General features: G+C 40.2%; 1 protein-coding gene across 1 annotated transcript; it reads right to left on the reverse strand.

The window, feature by feature from the left end:
* Positions 1-1,032: 1,032 nt before the first annotated feature.
* On the reverse strand, positions 1,033-19,196 carry LOC109036003 (uncharacterized). The gene is made up of 4 exons (XM_019049894.2): positions 17,304-19,196; positions 10,582-10,856; positions 7,432-7,563; positions 1,033-1,972 (listed from the first exon to the last, which is right to left on the reverse strand). Exons 2-4 carry the CDS (start codon positions 10,822-10,824, stop codon positions 1,883-1,885), a joined length of 465 nt encoding a protein of 154 aa, XP_018905439.2. The 5' UTR covers positions 10,825-10,856; positions 17,304-19,196; the 3' UTR covers positions 1,033-1,882.
* Between the last annotated feature and the right edge of the window lie 666 nt (positions 19,197-19,862).

Genomic DNA, 19,862 nt, shown 5'->3' on the forward strand with positions numbered 1-19,862 from the left:
GCAAGCAAATTAACACTTTTATTCGCAGCTCACAGTCATCGGAGGGATTTTACAGTGGCTCATCGAGGAGGAAGACATCAAAAAAGAGAAAAGTAAAAAAATAAATAAGAAAATTGTGAACACACTTCGAGCGCAGTTTTCGACTTATTAATTTAGATTGGATATATCAGTGCGAGTGTACAACACATCCTTGTTGCACACACGCACGCACCACCACCCTCACACACATACATAATGATACTATAGATATGCAGAGATAGTGCCGCACTGATTGATGGAACCAAGTTGTGATTCTTCTTTCTTCAGTATATTTTTTTTACTATGTCATGAAGTCCATACAGGCAAATTTCATTGTTCCCAAAACAAATGACCTATATTTTTATTTCATTTTATTTTTATTTTTTTAACAGAGAAAGAGAGAAAATGAAAAAAAAATCGTCCTTAGCCGGTGACTCATCTTACGCTAGATAACAAAATGCATCGAAACCATTTTCAAATCACTAAAAAGCATCTCGTCCAAGTCGAGAGTTCTACTTTTAAAACTTTGGACTCTATAAATCATTACATTCGTTTAAATAATTGGAATTCTTTAACTATCAAATGGTAGAACCACCCCTCAAAAGGAAACAAGGGTGAATTGACTACGGCCAACTGGGTGTCCGTACCTACACGCCCAAGAATTTCTGTCCACGGGGTGTCCGCCATTTTCACCATAGGGATAAACTAGTAATGTTATTTTCGCAAAGTTATAGTTTGCTATTTTCGCACAATAAAATTACTATTTTTGCAAATTGTTTTGTCGTCCTCGCCACGAGAGTGGGCATTTTAGCAAAAAAAGTGAATTGCAGAAATCGCAAACCATGTTTTGCCATTTTAGCAAATATTTTTCTTCCGCGTGTATTTATCAGGATTATGTCTGATCATGTCCGCGAAACATTTTTATAACCGTAAGAAAATAGTTTTCAAGGTCTAGCTATCAGCCTTTACACATTAGATTGCTCCTTATATCGGGCCACTTTTGACATAAGAATCACTGATACACGAAATATATTTTTTTTATAATAAATGTTTATTTACAATTTTTTATTTTTTTAACAAAAAGTCTTGAGGAACACAACCACAAACACCGGTTTGCATCCTTATTCTTCTTCATTTTTCTTCTGTCGAGTCAAATTACGTCGGTTCTAATCGGAGAACCTATAAATTGAGGGGCTTGGAAGACTAGGCACATTAGTGCAGGTTATGAAAAAGTTGAGATATTAATGCGATTTCAAGTAAAACTAGTTTTAATGCATACCTATTCTGGGCAAAATTCGTTGTCAAATTCCAATTTTTAAGCATGAAAAAGTCAGTTTGAACTTTCTTTTCACCATAAGGGTCTGTATAATTTTGAAACTTCCAAAAGTAAAAACTGCACTCATGCGTCGTGTCCTCTAAGCCCTCTAATTGTGTCCTCTAAAATTTGGCACGCGATTGAAGTAAAATAATATCATAGAAAGGAAAATATAGACAAAAATAAGGGTTTATGAAAACCCGATGGACTTACATGTGGATATTTTTAAGCTAAGGCTTCATGAAAGCTCGATGGACTTACATGTGGATATTTTTTAACTAAGGCTTTATGAAAGCTCAATGGACTTACAAGTGGATATGTTTAAGCTAATTGGAACTATTTGTAGAATAATTAAATCAAACGGAAGTTCTTGTATCGGATCTACATGCTTCATAGTTCCTTTTCATTTATATCAATGGAAGATAGTTCCTTTCAGCATAAATATGTCCTTTGAGTCACTAGTTTCATTTAGCATAAATATGTCCGTTGAGTCACTTTTGCTCTGTCATGGGTTGAAAATTCCACTCATTCCCATGACATGCTCAATCCTCATCGCTGTAAACCAACTAATCTGCCGCCAATATTGTTCAAAACCTCTGTCGCTCCACGAGAGAGTTTCTTAACAGATTCTACAGGAATCTGCAAAAAATAAAATATTTTTAGATAATATATACATAAGGAAAATACTGTTTTAAATTATGCATGTTGCAAAATAAGGTAATCCGCTTCATTTTAAAGAACACAGAAAGGGACGCTTAAATATTTCGTAAGCTACTGAAAGGGGGTGAGGGTCTCAATTTTCGGTCCCCATCTTCGCCTCCTCGGCGATGCGCTTTAAAATGCGGGCACTTACAATATGCAATTTTGAACTAGTTTCTCGTGGGTTAATACTGTTCAAAAAAATGTGGGAAAATAGCTAGGAATTATATACGCCCACTATTTTTCAAAAATGCTAGAAATACAAATTTCTGAAGAAGCTCTTTGTCTAATGGGTCAACTGTTATTGGCTATATCAACTGGCACATAAATACAGTAAGTATTCGTAAAATCGCACGAAAATCACGTTAGAAACTTCAAAAAAGTCTAAAATCTATTCCTTAGTGCGTAGTTATCTGTGTAGTTTGCATCACGCTTTTTCAAGTTTCCCGTGTCTGCTGGCAGTATTTTTCCCAGTTCCGGTGACCGGTTTGCACAGATAAAAGAGTCAGAAAAACTATAATCTGAGTAAACAAACGATTTCACTAACATTTCTTATTGTATGATTCAATCGTTTTCAAGCATTTATTTCCTTTTTCTGCAAAAACAAAAGCTTTGAATGAATTAAAATTTCACGCAAGAAGAGTTTGTAACAGTTCGCGACATTGTTTGTTTATTTACGTACAGGGTGTTAGAAAAGTCCCCTCCCCCCATCTAACTTTTTACCTAATTAAGGTAAAGGTTTGAAACTTGGAGAACGTTCCTTGTCAAAGGAAGCTACTTTTAACCCCCCTAAAATTTTCAGGAGGCCTTCCTAGTGGGGAAGTAACGGACCCCAACTTTTTATTTTCAAATGGGAAGACCCTTCGTGTGATACCTCGTTCGAAAGACCATAAAAAAAGACCACTTTCCGCGCAAACCGAAGTCAATATATCTTAACCCGTTTCAAAATGGCGGCCGGTTAAAGGTCAAGATGACCGAAAATTGAAACCTAGGTTTTTTGTCGATGAATTTGCCTAAAACTCGGTTCTAGGGGGTATTTTAACAAGAGAAAAATGAATTTGGCGTTATATTTTCATAGAAACCAAAATAATTGTCAAAATGGCGGCTGTTTGAAGTTCAAAATGGCCGAAAATGGTTTTCTTTTCTAGCAATCTACCCACAAATTGTTATTCTCGTGCCATAAAACCCACAGGTTCTAAGTTTCAGGCAAATCCATACGCAAACAACCGAGATGCCAATTTTCGGCCATTGTGACCTTCAACCAGCCACCATTTTGACAATTTTGGTTTTTATGAAAATATAACGAAAAATTCGTTTTTCTCTTGATAAAATACCCCCTAGCCCTGAATTTTAGGCAAATCCATCGACAAAAAACCTAGGTTTCAATTTTCGGTCATCTTGACCTTTAACCGGCCGCCATTTTGAACGATAAAAATTGAGAGGGAAGAGTCCTATCAGACACTTCAAAAACATAATATTCACCTCTCGTTTTAGTGGTGAAACAACATTCGATTTGGAACTCGCTGACACCCAACGGTATATAACCTCCGAAAAGGCTCCTCAATGATTAGAATAATTTTCTCTGTTTAAATATCCCGTGCAAAGAGCGCCGGATCTTCCGCCCGGATCTTTCTTGAGTTGCCACGGTGCTTGGCCCTTTCCGTCCGTTTCCATGGACAGAAGTCAAAGCGGAGAGAGATGTGACCACGCTGCGCTGCCAAAGGTTCCGGCTACCTGCGAGCCTGCGACTCCGGAGCGGAAGATTCGGGTTCCAACGGAGCGCTAACTTGTTTTACAGTCCCTGCCCCTCCCATTTCAAGGGGTATTTAACCCCCCTAATTTTGGAGCACAAAATTTTCTTTTTGCGGCACAAAATTAGCGCAAAATTATGACGTGCTTTTTTTCTCTATATTCGAAAGTGGGGGGCTATCGTTTCTGCAGCCCCCCCCCCCAATTTGAAATGGTATTTAACCCCCCTAATTTTGGAGCACAAAATTTTCTTTTTGCGGCACAAAATAGCACAAAATTAGCACAATATTATAACGTGCTTTTTTTCTCGAATTCGAAAGTGGGGGGCTGCTGCATCTGCGACCCTCCCCCTTAATTTGGGGTGGTATTTAAGCCCCCTGATTTTGGAGCACAAAATTTTCTTTTAGCGGCACAAAATAGCACAAAATTATGAGAGTATTACGGCATACTTTTTTTTCAAGAAATCAAAAAGGGGGGCAAACATTTCCACAGCCTCCCCCAAAAATTTGATGTGCCCGTTTACCCCCCCCCCCCCCAATTTACAAAAATTAAGCGTTTTTTTGCGGCACAAAATAGCACACAATTCGCAAACACTTACGGCATACTCCATTACAAAGAAATTCAAAAGGGGGGCTAACATTTCTACAGCCCCCCCCCAAAAAAAAAACTTGATGTGCCCATTACCCCCCTTAAATTTGAAAAAAATTAATGTTTCACTGCGGCACAAAATAGCACAAAATTAGCACAAAATTAGCACAAAATTATGGCATACTCCTTTTCCGAGGAATCGAAACAGGGGGCAAACATTTCTACAGCCCCCCCCCCCCAATTTGGAATGCTGCTACCCCCCTTAATTTTGCGGCACAACATGTTTTTCTTGCGGCACAAAATAGCACAAAATTAGCACAAAATTATGGCATTCTTTTTTTCGAAAATTCAAAAGTGGGGGGGGGCTACCGTTTCTATAGCCCCCCCAATTTTGAGGAGCATTTCCCCCCTTAATTTTGCAGCACAAAATTTTTAGTTTGCGGCACAAAATAGCACAAAATTAGCACAAAATTATGATATATTTTTTTATTCAAGATTCGAATGTGGGGGGGGGGGGGGGGGCTGTAGAAATGGACCCGCCGATTGCGCGCTAAGGAGTGGATTTTAGATTATTTTGATGTTACCAACATGATTTTGGGCGAATTTACCCTTCGGAACGGTATTCATGCGGTTGGTTGTATCTCTTGCGTGCAGCAGACCCGTAGTGAAACCGATAGGTACGTATTCTCTTTTTCGGCACAAAAATAGGGTACACCGACAGTAATTCCTTTTTGGGGACTATCATACAAAATTCCTCAATTACTCCTTTACCAATGTTTTTCTCTAATGAGCCTGTTGCAAACTTTCGCAAGAGCAAAACTAAGAGTTGTTATTCATAGAGCTTGTTGCAAAAATCACGATGAGCGCATCAGAAAAGTCTGAAATGCACTCCTTATTTCACAATTTGTATAAGAAATGTGCGTTTTTTCGAGCTACCCGCTTCAAAAACGATACCACGGTACACGTGAAAATTTCGGTAGAGGAGTCATTCCATCCAAAACCCCTGCTCACAAGGATATTACAAAATATTCAACATAGCCGACGCCAATCCGCCAAAACACATGTGACGGGCGGACGATGATTCTAACCACCTGATAACAATCGGCCTGTTTACATTCACATTTTTCTCGCAATGATAGCTATCCGCCTTGACTGACCTCGTGCTCTCCTCAACTTGCGCGCGGAAGTGTCGGCCATGTTGAGCAGGGATTAAATGGAATGACTGTTCCTACGAGATGTTCACCTGTGCCGTAGTAGGTATCCTTTTTGAAGCGGGAATCTTAAAAAAGCGCAAATTTTTCACGCAGATTGTGAAGTTAGGCGAGTGCATTTCAGAGATTGCCGATGCGCTCATCGTGATTTTTGAGACATTATCAATGAGAAACAACTCTTATTTTTGCTCTAGCAAAAGTTTGGAATTACCTGACATAACCATCGTATTACTGTAAAATGCCATGTTGGGAATTTTCGAGCGACAATATACTTCACCAATGTTATGATTTTTATGTTAAGATTATTCTTGAACTCATGCACTTTTACCCTCATCACTCATCCGAGATCATTTCGCACTTCAGATGTTGCTCTCTCTTCGGTTTTTGAACAACACCAGATATATAGCTCCTACAAGTCTTCCCCTCTCTGATTTCGGCTTCTCACTCATTAACCCCCGCCGGCCACTTTAAGTCCGTCTCTTTGTCCGCGCCCACGAAAGCACGTACTGCTTTGAAATTCGTTCCAGTTTTTGTAAGGAAGCATTACCTCCACGCTACGTTGTTGATTCAAGCACAAATTATTTAACATTTCACGCGGACGTTCAAGTCCTCATACAGAAGGGTGGCAACGTTGCGCCAAGTCTCAAGATTTCCATTGAACACTCTTTGAATTGATTTTCACTTGAGGATATAGTCAACCCCCTGCTCTCTGAGCTTAAATTCAAAGGATACGTTGAGTATGCGTTGCCAATTTTCCAGAAAATTTCCAGTCAAATCAATAGGAATTTCTGTCAAATATATACAACGACAGGAATATACAGGGTTATCCAAAAGTCACTGACCACCCCTGTAACTTTTTTCCAAATTGGGATAGAAGTTTGAAACTTTGGCAATGTTCCTCGGTCTACAGTAGCAACTTTTTGGTCCCCCCAAAATTTTTGGGGGCGGCCCCCTCTAAGGGAGGCGGGGGCTACCTTTTTTTTTCAAATGGCAACCCCCCATTTGTGATACCTCATTCGAAAGATAATAAAAAAAGAAAATTTTTGGCGTAAACCGCAGGTCAAAATGTTGATTTTTGACAAAATGGCGGTCGGTCAAATTTCAAAATGGCGGAAATCTGACATCTCCGTTGTTTATTGACAGATTGGCGTTAAACTCGGAATCCTAGGGTTTTCCGAGACGAGGAAAACAATTCTGGCATTGGTTTTCCAGAAAAGTCGGTCCTTTTCAAAATGGCGGCGGTCAAAATGGCGGCCTACCGCGGGATGTGGATATTTAGGCTGCCTGCTTATCGTTTGATTTGCATGAAACTTGGTATTTGGAGGTATCTCGGCACGAGAAGAACGAATCTTGCATTGGATTTTTGAAATTCCGACAAATTTCAAAATGGCGGCGGAAAAATGGCGGGATATCAGTTTTACGGCAGTTTACCGATGGATTCGTATGAAATTCGATATCCTGGTGGTTTTCGGCTGGATAAAAAGGAATCTTTCATTAGATTATTGAAATACTAAATAATCGATATCGAATTTCATGCAAATCCATCGGTAAACAGTTCAGTGAAAGTTCAGTTCGACAAACCAGTTCAACATACAGAAAGTTCAGTTTGACAAACCAGTTAGACGAACAGAAAAATCAATTTGACAAACAGCAATTTGATTGCAGTTTGACTGTACCATAGTATGTAGGTAATAGAACAACGCATCTCCACTAGTTTCATGCTGAAAAGAAGCTATATTCATAATTAGTTTTTCTCTAGTTCACTAAGCCAGCCTTCTGTAGCATTAGACACGTTCGGTCTCTCATAAGCGTTTCGTTGTAAGCTGAATGTTTTTTGAGTGAAAGACTTACATTCGTGACCTTGTTGACAAATTCGGAAACCTTTTCAACTCCACCTACGATGCTTTTTCCGACTCGGTTGAATTTGTCACCATCATTGCCATATTTCTCTTCCTCAGTTATAGTGTCCACAATCGGCATGGGCTGTAAGTCAAAGAGACAAGAAATAAGAGTGAAAAACCGTCAAGTTATAATAGTTTCATAAAATAACATTGATGTTGATGGTTTGAGCGTGCTCCTTAGCGCAAGAATTTCCTTCCAGAATATGCTTACCTACCTTACATTTTCTTTCTTTCTTTTTTTTCTTTTTTTTTTTGCATTACTACCCAAATATTTAAATGTGTCTACAGATGGTTTGACCTCGATATACTTAGACGTAGGTGACGTGAAAACACATTTAATAATAACATATTATGCGTCCTCTGAGAAACATCCTTAATATTCGACGAAGTCATAAACTTTAAAAGGCATGAATGCATAATGAAAAAAGAAAACTTACATGCTTTTATGTCCAAAAGATACATTAATTTACATGTATCACAATTAACCTGGAAAGATAGTTGAAGCCTTAAATCCAATTTACTAAACGTAAAATGCAGTTTAAGTTTACCTTAAATTTTTGGGTTTTTTTTTTTCAAATCTAAAATTAATCTCTCGTAATTTTTCAAAGTGATCTTTTTTTTATATTTCCGAAGCACTTCCCACGGCATACAACAAATAATATACAGCGACATCCAAATAAATGACAAATCCTCTTAAATGCCAGCATAGTGCTGACACAGAAGAGAGCTAGCGGAAGTTTAAAAAATAACACGAATGTAAATCGCCTTCAATTATGAAACAAGCAACTTGTCCTACAGTTGTGCATCTGTTGCTTTGGTAGCCGGCCGGCGCCTTCTGCAGTTGAAGTCTTCATCAATATGATTTAGTCACGCATAATGACTACAGGGTGTATTTTACCCTGCTATACTACGTTTGAATATTAAAATTCTGCAAATTGTTCAGTCCTTTAAGTTTAACCCTATTAGTATTCTATACTTGTGTAAATATTGTAGTATGCTTAAGTATGTCAACATACAGAATAGGACTACCAAAACCTATTGTGCCTAGCTTAAATAAATGTGTTCAAACCTTGAGAAAACATTTAAATCCCTCTCCTCTTAAATCTTATTCTTTTCCCTTCTTCACGTTTTTGTCCGATGTCTAATACGTACTCATGTCACAAATGGATCGGTCATTCTAAAAAATACTTAAGCGCCAGAAATGAAAGTGCAAGAAAAATAGGAAAAACTATATTTTTTGACCCGTTTTAAATCTTAAAGTAAGGAACACGGTTATTAACGAACTGAATAATTTAATATTTTGGAGCTTTGAGATTTGAGACGAGTGGATCCAGTTTTGTGGTGTGTTTTCCTTGTATATTTTAAATTTGGCACTTAAGTATTTTGAGAATGAGAAATGAGCCTGTTACAAAATTGTTTTATTGCTTTCGTCGAGAGAACTAAGGATCCTGATGTCGCAAGAGTTTTCCTGGAGTTTTTTGCCCTCCAGAACCCCCCCCCCCCCAAAAAAAAAAAAAATCAACTTAAAAACGCTCCATAATTCGAATTTCAAAACAGTCATTTTTAGGCGGGAACGGATCCGGTACGTTCGTGACGTTATAGTAGGTACATGACAAACCTGGTCTCTTCATCATTTACCATATGTATTTCTCCCCAAGGAATTGGCAGTCGCTCAATGAAGAGACCAAGTTTGTCATGCACTGTGACGTCACCAGTGTACCGGAACCGTTCCCGCGTAAAAGATACCGTTTTGAATGGATCGGTTCCTGAAACAGATTTTTTTGAGTTGGGGGGGGGGGGGGGTGAGATCAAGATGTTTTAATAGCACCATCGTTCTTTTCGTGAAATTTGCCATTGGAATCAGTTATCAATTCGTGAATCCCGGCACCTTGCAACAGGCCCATTGTAATGGATCTTATTCGATACACCGCACAGGTGAGATTGTATATCAACATAGATTGGTTTATTGTAAACATAGCCTCAAAAGTCAATCGAGTAATCTGCATGAGGGAATGGGTTCTTATGATAGATTTTTTATTCTTACGAGTACAAAATGGTACTGAAAAATGAAATTGTTCGGAATTTTCTTATTTTCAGCTTTTCTTACTTAAATCCCAAAATTTTTGTTAGATATTATGTTCTATTGTTTTGAAGCAAACGATGTATGAAACCACTATCGAATACAGTCTATATGAGGAGGCCGACGTTGTGAATCTATGAGACTGGGAATGGGGTTAAGGTGAATCTACAGCGGTGCGTAGTAAGAAATTTTTCCGCGCAGGGAGCGCCACCGCTGTGTTTTGAATTTTTGGTCTACGCTATCAGAGTCCGTACAGCTCCACATAAGTCCTTATTGAGCTTTTATGAAAGTTAAGGGAATTTCTGTTGAAATCGAAGAGTCATAAGTTCCAGCTATAACATTTTTCTTCCTATTGACACGATAAAAGACGTGAAAAGTAATATCTGAGCTCTGAAACTCGATCCCAGAAAAAAGTAGGGTTAAGCATGATGACCTTGGTGCAACCGATCGCGAATGATCATTCTCAGCGGTTGCAGATATCTCTCTCTCACCGTGAGCTATCTCTCCCTTACTTACAGATATCCCATAAGAGAAACTGGGATCAAGTTTTAGCTTTTATTATTGAACTTTCGAGGCTCCCGTTTGTTTCTAGGCATTTCAGACCTATGCTGCTAGAACTTATGAGTCTTAAAACTTAATATACAGGGTTATTCAAAAGTCACGCACCTCTGACCATGACTTTAGTTCTGATCGAGATATCGATTTGCGGGTTGTGACGTTTTCCCTCACATTGAGAGGGAAACTTTGTAGGTACTTTCTAGTTTTTGTCCCCGTCAGGGGGAAGGGGGGGGGGCGGGGTGCGACACAAAAATTTCGAATGGCCAACCCCCTCATGGCCAATGGTGCGTGACTTTTGAATAACCTTGTATCTATTGTGACATTCAAATAATCGCTGATTTTGGAGCTGGATTTCAGCAGCGCGAGGTGGTAGTCGGACCTGCAGCTGAAGATTCACCTCAATAAAATATAGCTGTTACAATAGCTGTTTCAAGTGGCAAGGACGTCGCGTCGTGGACATACCCGAAGGAAATTGAGGAGTGCGCTTTGGACGACGCTGAGACCGTCGCTATTCTTGGGCTTGAGCCGCTCCACGATGCCAGGGCCCTCGCTCTTGGGGTCGGCGGCCTCGAGAGCCGAGCCTGCGACAACTCCGCCCTCCGGCAGGGGTGATCCCCGCGCGGAAGTCCAAGCCAGCAGCAGCCACGTCCAAAACACCCACGCCGCCGTCGCCGCCCATCTTCCACTCTTCACTATTCCTCGCATGGCCCGAGATCCTCCGCCCAATATCCACGCACCTGCCACAAAAAAAATCAAAACTTCAGAGTATTCAGTGGTGGATCCACAGTGAGTCGGAGGAGGGGGGAACATTTTACTGGGAAACACTTCGTATGGAGAAAGGGGTCCGCAAGGCCTCCCCCGGAAATTTGTTTTAAAAAAATAGGTCGTTTCAGATTGAATTTTAAGCCGTTTCGGTATACAATTTGTGCATTATTTGAAAGTTGAAAATTGACGAATGATACCTCTTTCATCATAATTCAATTTTAGTATAGGTATGGACTATTAGTCCGTTGCCTACATGAAAAAGCCTTGCAACTTTTGATTGGAATATGCCGCTTTCAGGGCTCATTGGTGGTGCCCTCAGGAGTAATTTTGGAGGGGGCAACACTAAGACTCGCACCTGGAGCATGATGGCGGCCGTTAAGGTCCGTCATTTTGGTGTTTTTCAAAGCGCCGTACCTCGGTTGCTATCCATCGGATTTCGAACAACTTTTTTTTTCAATGATGGTTATTTTCTACGAGAATAAATTTTCTCAATACCAATTTTCCCGTTGGACTTGAATTTTTTTTTCTTAAATTGGGAAAAACTAACATTTTTCAATTTTTTGGAAATTTGTAGGGCAAATAACTTTTTGACTCGCGAAAAAATGGATGTTTCGTCTCCTCTGATGGAATCGTAGAATTTTCTGATATTTAATTTGATACGAAACAATTTTCTTGCGATAATAAATAAATTCTTGAGAGCAATTTAAGTGTTGCGCGCAGCACCGCGGGACCCGTTTCGGCGTCCTAGACGGCCGACGCGACCCTTCAGTGCGCTGTATTTCGGATGCTGTGCGATTGGTTTTAATCATTTTTTTTTTTTTTATGAGCAGATATGCTCATGAAGAATCAGCTCCTTAAAAAATTTTGAGTCAACGTGATAATTTTTCAAAATTTTCAAAAGAAATGAAAAGTGTGTTGTTAGATAATCGATTCTCTTGACAATTTTGAAAAATTATCACGTTGACATCAAAATTGTTTAAGGAGCTGATTCTTCATTAGTATATCTGCTCAAATAAGAAACGATTAAAATCAATCACACAACATCCGAAAACAGCGTTCAATTTAAGAAAAAAAATGTATGTCTAACAGGAAAATTGGTAATGAGTAAATTCATTCTCCTGGAAAACCCCATTATTGAAAAAAAAGTTGTTCGAAATCGAATCGATCGATACCAACCGAGGCACAGGGCTTTGAATGCGTGAAATTTTAATGCGTTTCAATCCTAGTTTCGCGCTCGAACTAAAACACTAGAATGTAATTTTTTCAACAGCAAAGAAATTTTGGTCCGGGTACTAGAGCTCATTACAGAGGGATGAAGGGTGCCCATTGTTCCCACCCTGACAATGAATGGGTTGCGGGCCTCTCTTCATTACACAAAAGGGAGTGTCCAGCGAGCGGTTCGGCCAAAGACTGACAAAGACCAAAAGACTCAGTCCGAGACTGATGCGTTGCCATTTAAACGGATTTTAATGCCGAATAAAAAGTCTCAGGTTTTGTGAAATGGATTGAGGTATTTACTTATGCGGTGAGTAACCCTTGGTTTGGAAAACTTTGGGAACGTAGTGCTGTTTTGAAACCATTTCAGTAAAATTTAAAGAGCACTCTTTTTTCTCCCTCCCCCTCCCCCTTTTCCTTTTTCTCTTTTTCCGTTTTTTGCAGAAGAGGGGGGACGACAGGCATGCCACTATGTCAACCCCCCCCCCTCCCCCCCGGGTCCGCCACTGAGCGTATTTTGTCTGAAACTTACAAAGCGTATAACCTGTCTGAGCGGTCCCATTGAAAGCCAATGGGAATTTCCCTGGAAATCCGTAGGAATAGACAACTACGAACGAAGATTCCTCTGGGAGCCCCGAGGCTTCGCCTGGGTCACTCTGGCGTCTCATGGGCTCTTGCTAGTCTCTTCATCCACCCCATAGGTATCCCCAAGTGTATTTTCCCATTCTATGGGTATCAATAAGTCCAAATGATATCATCATGGGATCTCTAGGGGGATCCATCAGAATAGCAGGGGCTTCCCATAGAAGCTTTTCGGCAGGGTATCTCGTTACTATAGACGTAGGTGTCTAAAATTAGTTCGATTGATTATTTGTAAAATTCCCTTAAAAGAGCACCCCTTGTTTAAAATACGACAAAATGAAGAATAACATTAGTATTTTACGTAAAAAAATCAATAAGTATTTGCCTTGGGGGCGACTTTTTATTTTCAAATGGTAACCCCTATCTTGTGATAGGTACATCATTAGAAAGAGCATAAAACATTATGAATTTTGGTGCAAATCGCAAATCAATATCTTAATTTTTTAACGAGTTATGATAGGCCAAGGGTCAAATTTGGCCTATTTTCAAAAAATCATATCTCCGGTTCAAATTATCGTAAAGAAAAAAATTAAACGGGAAAATTTACCAAATTGTAAGCTTTTTTCAGTAAAAATCACAGATTATTACTTCAAACTAATTTTAAGGGGGGTTTCGGACCCCCAAAATACGTCATTCTAAAGGTCACACGGTCTTCTCGCGAAATGAACCAATTTCCCCTTACCTTTCCTCAACATTATCTGAGTAAGTTCAAATTTAGTTCAACATTGCGTTTTCAAGTCCCCAAGTTTCGGGCAAAGTTTTAAAAAAAATGAAATTTAAATGGTTACATTGAATCACCTTAAATTTCGTTTTTTGAACTTTGCCCGAAACTTGGGGACTTGAAAACGCAATGTTGAACTAAATTTGAACTTACTCAGATAATTTTGAGGAAAGGTAAGGGGAAATTGGTTCATTTCGTGAGAAGACCGTGTGACCTTTAGAATGACGTATTTGGGGGTCCGAAACCCCCCTTAAAATTAGTTTGAAGTAATTTCTGTGATTTTTACTGAAAAAAGCTTACAATTTGGTAAATTTTCCCGTTTAATTTTTTTCTTTACGATAATTTGAACCGGAGATATGATTTTTTGAAAATAGGCCAAATTTGACCCTTGGCCTATCATAACTCGTTAAAAAATTAAGATATTGATTTGCGATTTGCACCAAAATTCATAATGTTTTATGCTCTTTCTAATGATGTACCTATCACAAGATAGGGGTTACCATTTGAAAATAAAAAGTCGCCCCCCCCCCTGAGGGGAGGACAATAATTTTGACCCCCCTAGAAGATGTTCCCCTTTAAGATAGAGACATTCCCAAAGTTTCGTTTTTCTATCTCTAACTGTTCAAAAGTTACGAGGGGGGGGGGGGGGGGTACGGACTTTTGGGACACCCCGTAAATATCTCGTCAAGGAGTTAACTCCAGATTTTCCGACAGGCGATTTGTTTTCCTTATAAAACGTTGACAAAATAAAATATGGATTGCATTTTGCAAATAGGAACCAAGAGCATCACAATGTTCCTATGAATGTGCAACTTGCATTCATTGGGGAAAAAAATTACTGAAATCATGCAAAACATTAAATTTACAAGGATAATTTTTCGTCTTGAATTCATAGTTTATTAGGAGTAAAGATAAAACTTGTTTAAATGATCAGTTTATATTTGCAAACAGGTGAAAAATTTTCATAATCTTAGCGACATCGGAATTCTTCTTAGTTACTTTTTGGAAAATGAAATCCATCTATTGAGGGGTCTTTGAATTCATATTTTGTCTATAGGGTTCATTTTTGAATGATAAAACACGAGAAGTTTTCATTTCAGTTTTCAGGAACACTTACAAAGACACAATCCAAGGTAAGTGAACAAAGGTATGATTTTTCGGTACAGACCACTCAAAACTGACGAAATGCTCGTTCGCGTTGATTTTTTTCCAGTCTTGGCGGAAAATTTGCCTATGGAAAAAAAAAGATGGTTAAGAATCGGATATTTTGGAACTGGAACTTGCCATGACAAAAAGAAGGCGCATGAAAATCGAATACAGCTACATCAGAGCCCTACTTCAAAATTCTCAACAAGTCTAAAACAAAACCAACGCAACTAAGCGCTCCTCGATTTTAGGCGCTCGAGTAGGGGAAGAGCATACCTTCGTTTCACTTACCTTGCGCCCCGGCATAAATATGACGAGGTTATGTATCTGTTTACATTTGAACCACCGAACAACGATACACGAAATCGAATGGCGTAGCAAATAAATTGGATTGTTGAGTCTGCAACTTTTGTAAGTGGCTGTTTATCTGCAAAGCGGAATTAGGCCAATCAACCTACAACAACAACAACAACAACAACATATCTTTAGGTTATGTCCACCAGGAACCAAGACTACAACTCTTCGGCAGACCGATAAGCCCTTTGCACACGTTGCAAGTTTTGCTGTAAGTGAGCCGAAAGTGAAGGTCATCGATGCGCTGTTGAGCGCTCACGCCCGATTTTAATTTCAATTGCGTTCACACGTTGCAAGTGAAAACGGCGCGCGCATTCTCCTTTTGACCAATGAGCGTCCTTCGTTTTGTTGACAATATTCACCGGCACATGACTTTTTTTGAAAAGTTAGAGGTTGCCAGCCAGGTTGGCCTAGTGGTTAGCGCGTCTGACTCTAGGTCAATAAGTCCCGGGTTCGAATCCCGGTGGTGGCGACAAATTTTCATGGAACTGACGAGTGGATCTGTAAGCAGAATTCGCTCGGCCTTAATCCGTGAAAATTTGTAAGCCCGAGCATGGATGTCTACCAAACTCCCTGATGTCTTCGGACAATAAATAGTGCCAATAGGTGGCTGTAGATTCCTAAAGGAATAGAAGCCACTAAACTCTCAATAAAAAAAAAAAAAAAAAAAAAAAAAAAAAAAAAAAAAAAAAAAGTTTGAGGTTATTGTTATCCTAGTGATCATAATGCAAGGAAAACTTTTTTGAGGACTAAGGTTCTTTTCGCTTTACGTATCATGGATACCGACCTCCTTTTGCTTTGGCAGTTTAGACTTTCCTACTAATAATCGCGGCCTACCGGGAAGAGTCAAAACGGAGGCGACGCGGAGAAATGAGATTTTGGGTTCGGTAAGTTTTTCTTGTTTATAAGTATTACTCCAGATTTTGATTTGTTATCCATCTTTTATAATAATACTAGCCGCTCTGGACGCGCTTTGCACGTCCGTCACGGCCAGCCAAGGGGCTGCGCCCCCTGGACCCCCGATCACTCGCTACGCGAGTGACATTCGGCTCGCTCCGCGAGCCATTTTTCTCAGTGATCGGACATTTGATCACTAAGATGTATACATTTTGGAGACTCTGGAGGCAAAAATAATTTCGTCACAGAACCTTGTTGCTGGAGCATGCCATCATTTGCAAATGAATGGATGTGTGGAGATGAAGCGATGATGGGGATCGATCATTTCTTCAAAAGCGCATTTGACTGGGACGTCATCCCATCGGGTGGACACTTGGACAGTCCATGGATTTCCTTCCGCGATTTGACTCGCTGAAGTAGCAAAAGTTCATCTTTACCTCTTAAGAAGATTATCGGTGGCGTAGGGGTCTAAAAACTGTTCAACGATAGTATAGTTCGAGTTCCGAATCGCAATGAGCCCACTCGTGTATTTTTCTTATATTTTCATCGTATATAAATTTATCTGATGTTTTTGTTTTAGTCTCTCTGACTGCATATTAGTAATCATATCCTCATTACATTTCCTTTCCCTTTCCTTTTTCATTTTCTGTAGCATCTTGGTCCATTTACAATTATTATTTTAAAATAGCTTTCCCCTAAAGGCTAAAGGTAAAAGCTAAAGGTGGTATGGAAAGAAATAACACTCGGAGGACGCTTTTAGATCACCTTTATGGGCAAGGTATCATACCGAACTGAAACTGAGAAATGAAAAACTGGAGGAATCAAAACTTTACAAAACAGCTGACGCTTTTCGCCAACACGCCCCCTCAAAATTTAACTTGGGGATTAAATTTTGACATTGAAAAATGAAATGTAAATTTGAAATGTACCTATACAATTGATGCTTCAAACGGAGTCAATTGTTTTAATGACATTTCCGGCTAAATAGTGGGTTTTCCCAGGAAAGCAGCCTCTCATTCCTCCCGGACTCTATTGTTGCCGCATAAGTTGCTTTTTTAGCGCTTTTCCCAATTCAAAACCATGTGAAATATTCACATTTATCGCACAATCTGGCAACCTCTCGAGTGAAATAGAAAAAGGTGGAATCGCTGAAAATCTGAATCTTTCGAAGTTTATATTAATGATGTACAACTGTACAAAATATACAAAATTTACAAAAAAAGCCCACGAGGCTTACACTACCCGGTCACTATGGTCACCATTTAAAAGAACGTTGGTTGTAGAGCCGCGACCTCATCGATGATCGTGAAAATTGCGGGCGCCCCGCAAATTTCAGAATCTTCGATGAGTGATGCACCGATGACTCCCACTTTCGGCTCACTTGCAGCAAAACTTGCAACGTGTGCAAAGGGCTATAGCCATCGACACCAACTAAAACACTTACCGGGACTTTTTTTCCGGGACTCAAGGCACTCACCATTCACCAATCAACACGGTATGGAAACATAAACACCACGGTTTGCTGCGCGGTTGACGTTTGACGCACGATAACGCGGGACGCTGGAATTTTCGTGTGTGCCAGCGTTCCAACTGAGTTGTCCAACCGATCGGAATCACATGTGCTTCGAATTGAATTAACGGTCGATCGAAGAAATCTGGCAGCGCGGTGGACGAGGAGAGGTGCCGTCCGGCCGGTGGAGGGGTTGAGGTCGCGCGAGAAAGTGGAGAAACGCTCGCGACGCAATCGCGTGCGTCTGTCGCGATGCGCGACGCCTGGCGTGCCCTGTCGCGCGTTGTCAGGGACACTCGGAATCGTAAGGTCGGGTAGCTGTAAGTACACAGAGTCGGACTGCTGCGGAATCATTAAAATAGGTCTGCGGGCTGTTTGTTGAAATTGATAGACAAAGCTATAGACAAAGATGAAGAAAGGGATATGAAGGGACCCTATAGTGGTGGAGGATGGTGGTTGAAATGGACAAAGGAATAGACTAACTAACGGCAACTCACGAGATACCCTACAGTTAGTCCATAAGTTACACCCTCACTTTATCAGAACTACCTGTTTCAACTAACGTGATCGCTCCGCACTCCCTGTGTCTTCTTTGTCTATAGGTTTGTCTATAAATTCCAACAATCAGCCCCCTGTGGCAAGAAATTATTGCAGGGTTATAGTAAAGGTTTTCTCGTTTACGTGAGAAAGCCAAAGAGGTTCCTTTTGGTGGAAGTGGGTGATTGCAATGGACAAAGGATGTAATCAACGGCAACAAACGAGATACCTTACAGTTTGCCCATCATTTTCCCCCTTGACTATGACAATCTCCCTTTTCAACCAAAAGGATCGGTCCGTTTACCCAGTCTCTTCTTTGTATTTTGCTTTGTCTATCAATGCCAAAAATCTGCACACAAACCCAACTTGGTGGATCGCGGTTCTGTGACGATGAGATGCCTCTTTGTGCCTACCCCTAAAAACAATTCCACCCTCCACCCGTGCCAGCATCACAGGAGGCGTTATTTGTCCATTAGCGGTCCATTTTGCGTTGCTACTTTACTCTCGTCAACCACCGATTATGAACTTCAGCGCTGGCTAGTTGTTAGCCAATAGGTAGGTATAGTCGATCATCTCCTAAAAATCAATTGGTATTCATTCATTCGTGGAATCAGTCGACAACTATGAGATGCGTGTCTCTGAGAGCAAGTGTACTAGCGTCTCTAAATACGTTGTTGTCTACTTTTCAGAATCGGCTCGATACCCTGAACTATAATAAATACGTTTTTTAAAAAAAGAGGATGACAACAGGGCCTTACAATTACCTAATAAATAATCGACTCATTATGAGCTTATTTTTTGCATTCAGTAATCGACTCGCGGCCTCTTTGGCCCACCTCATCGAGGTCGTCACTTTTGGGGCCACAGAGGCTTGATTGCCATATTTACCCATAATCGGACCACATTTAGCAGCATGGAACGAAGTCACATTTTCGGGTGTTTTGAGTTATTGATTGATCTGAATGGGTTAATATATCTTTTATTTCACGGCAAAAGTGCTTGATTGGGAAAAATCGTGTTCGATTCGAAATGTGGATTGATTTGCTTCGGGCGATTTCGAATTCACAATGAGGAGCCAAACTTTGCCGATGTGCTCCCGCCAAAATTGCAATGGAGAATTTGTAGGCGTTTAAAATTTGATGAATTTCGTGTTTAAGTGGAAACTACTAAGTGAACTGATCACTAGGATGCTCTTGGTTCATGATTTGAACAATTATTGGAGAGGATGAGACAAAATAATCGAATCTGCTAAAATACATGCGTATTTAAATAGGGAATACCGCCAGATGACGTCACAAGACGGTGCATTTTCTCACTTTTAAATCTATTTCTATGCTATTTCCCATATCAGAAAAAAAAATAAAAAAAAACACCGTGAAATCAGCTCTTTTAGCAATTTCGGTCGAAGCAATAAAAAATTTGCATGCAAATTCCCCATTAGAGGTTCGGTTTACGTGCTCTGCCTCGCCGGGAACCGAAAACATTGAATCACGTAGACCGTGCATCCTGTGTTATGGAAGGCGAGACAACTTTGAAAAATTCGCATGCGATGAGTGGTGGGCACCAACCCGCATCGATGAGTTCGTGTGTCCCAGTTGCGCACATCTGCGCATGCGCAGTAGCGGCTCCAGTGAATTTTCGTCGGATTGTGAGGCTTTTTTCCTCGGTTAATAATTAGCTCGGAAAAATGAAACAATGCTAATCGGGTGCAAAATTATGTGTTCTATAATTCTTCTTATTAGGAATTTTGTCTAAAAATTGACTCTAAACGAGATATTCGTGAAAAACCGAGCGCGGGCATGAATTCTCCATTGCCTCTCGGCAATATCTTCGAGTGCTTGGGACACACGCTCTCTCTCTCCCCTTCCCCGCCCGTCCATCATGGGGCTCCGAGAGACTTGCCTCGCTCCGCCAGTACTAAACCGAGCCGAACGCACGGTCTACGTGATTCGAATT

The sequence above is a fragment of the Bemisia tabaci genome, chromosome 2 (genome assembly GCF_918797505.1).
Source record: "Bemisia tabaci chromosome 2, PGI_BMITA_v3".
Classification (NCBI taxonomy): domain Eukaryota; kingdom Metazoa; phylum Arthropoda; class Insecta; order Hemiptera; family Aleyrodidae; genus Bemisia; species Bemisia tabaci.

What these genes read in the sequence shown, in the direction of transcription:
- LOC109036003 (XM_019049894.2), bottom strand. Translation starts at nt 10,824, where the DNA reads ATGCGAGGAATAGTGAAGAGTGGAAGATGGGCGGCGACGGCGGCGTGG. An exon ending in CACTCCTCAATTTCCTTCGG is followed by an intron (nt 7,564 to 10,581) that starts GTATGTCCACGA and finishes TTTGACTTACAG; the next exon opens with CCCATGCCGATTGTGGACAC. An exon ending in TTGTCAACAAGGTCACGAAT is followed by an intron (nt 1,973 to 7,431) that starts GTAAGTCTTTCA and finishes TATTTTTTGCAG; the next exon opens with ATTCCTGTAGAATCTGTTAA.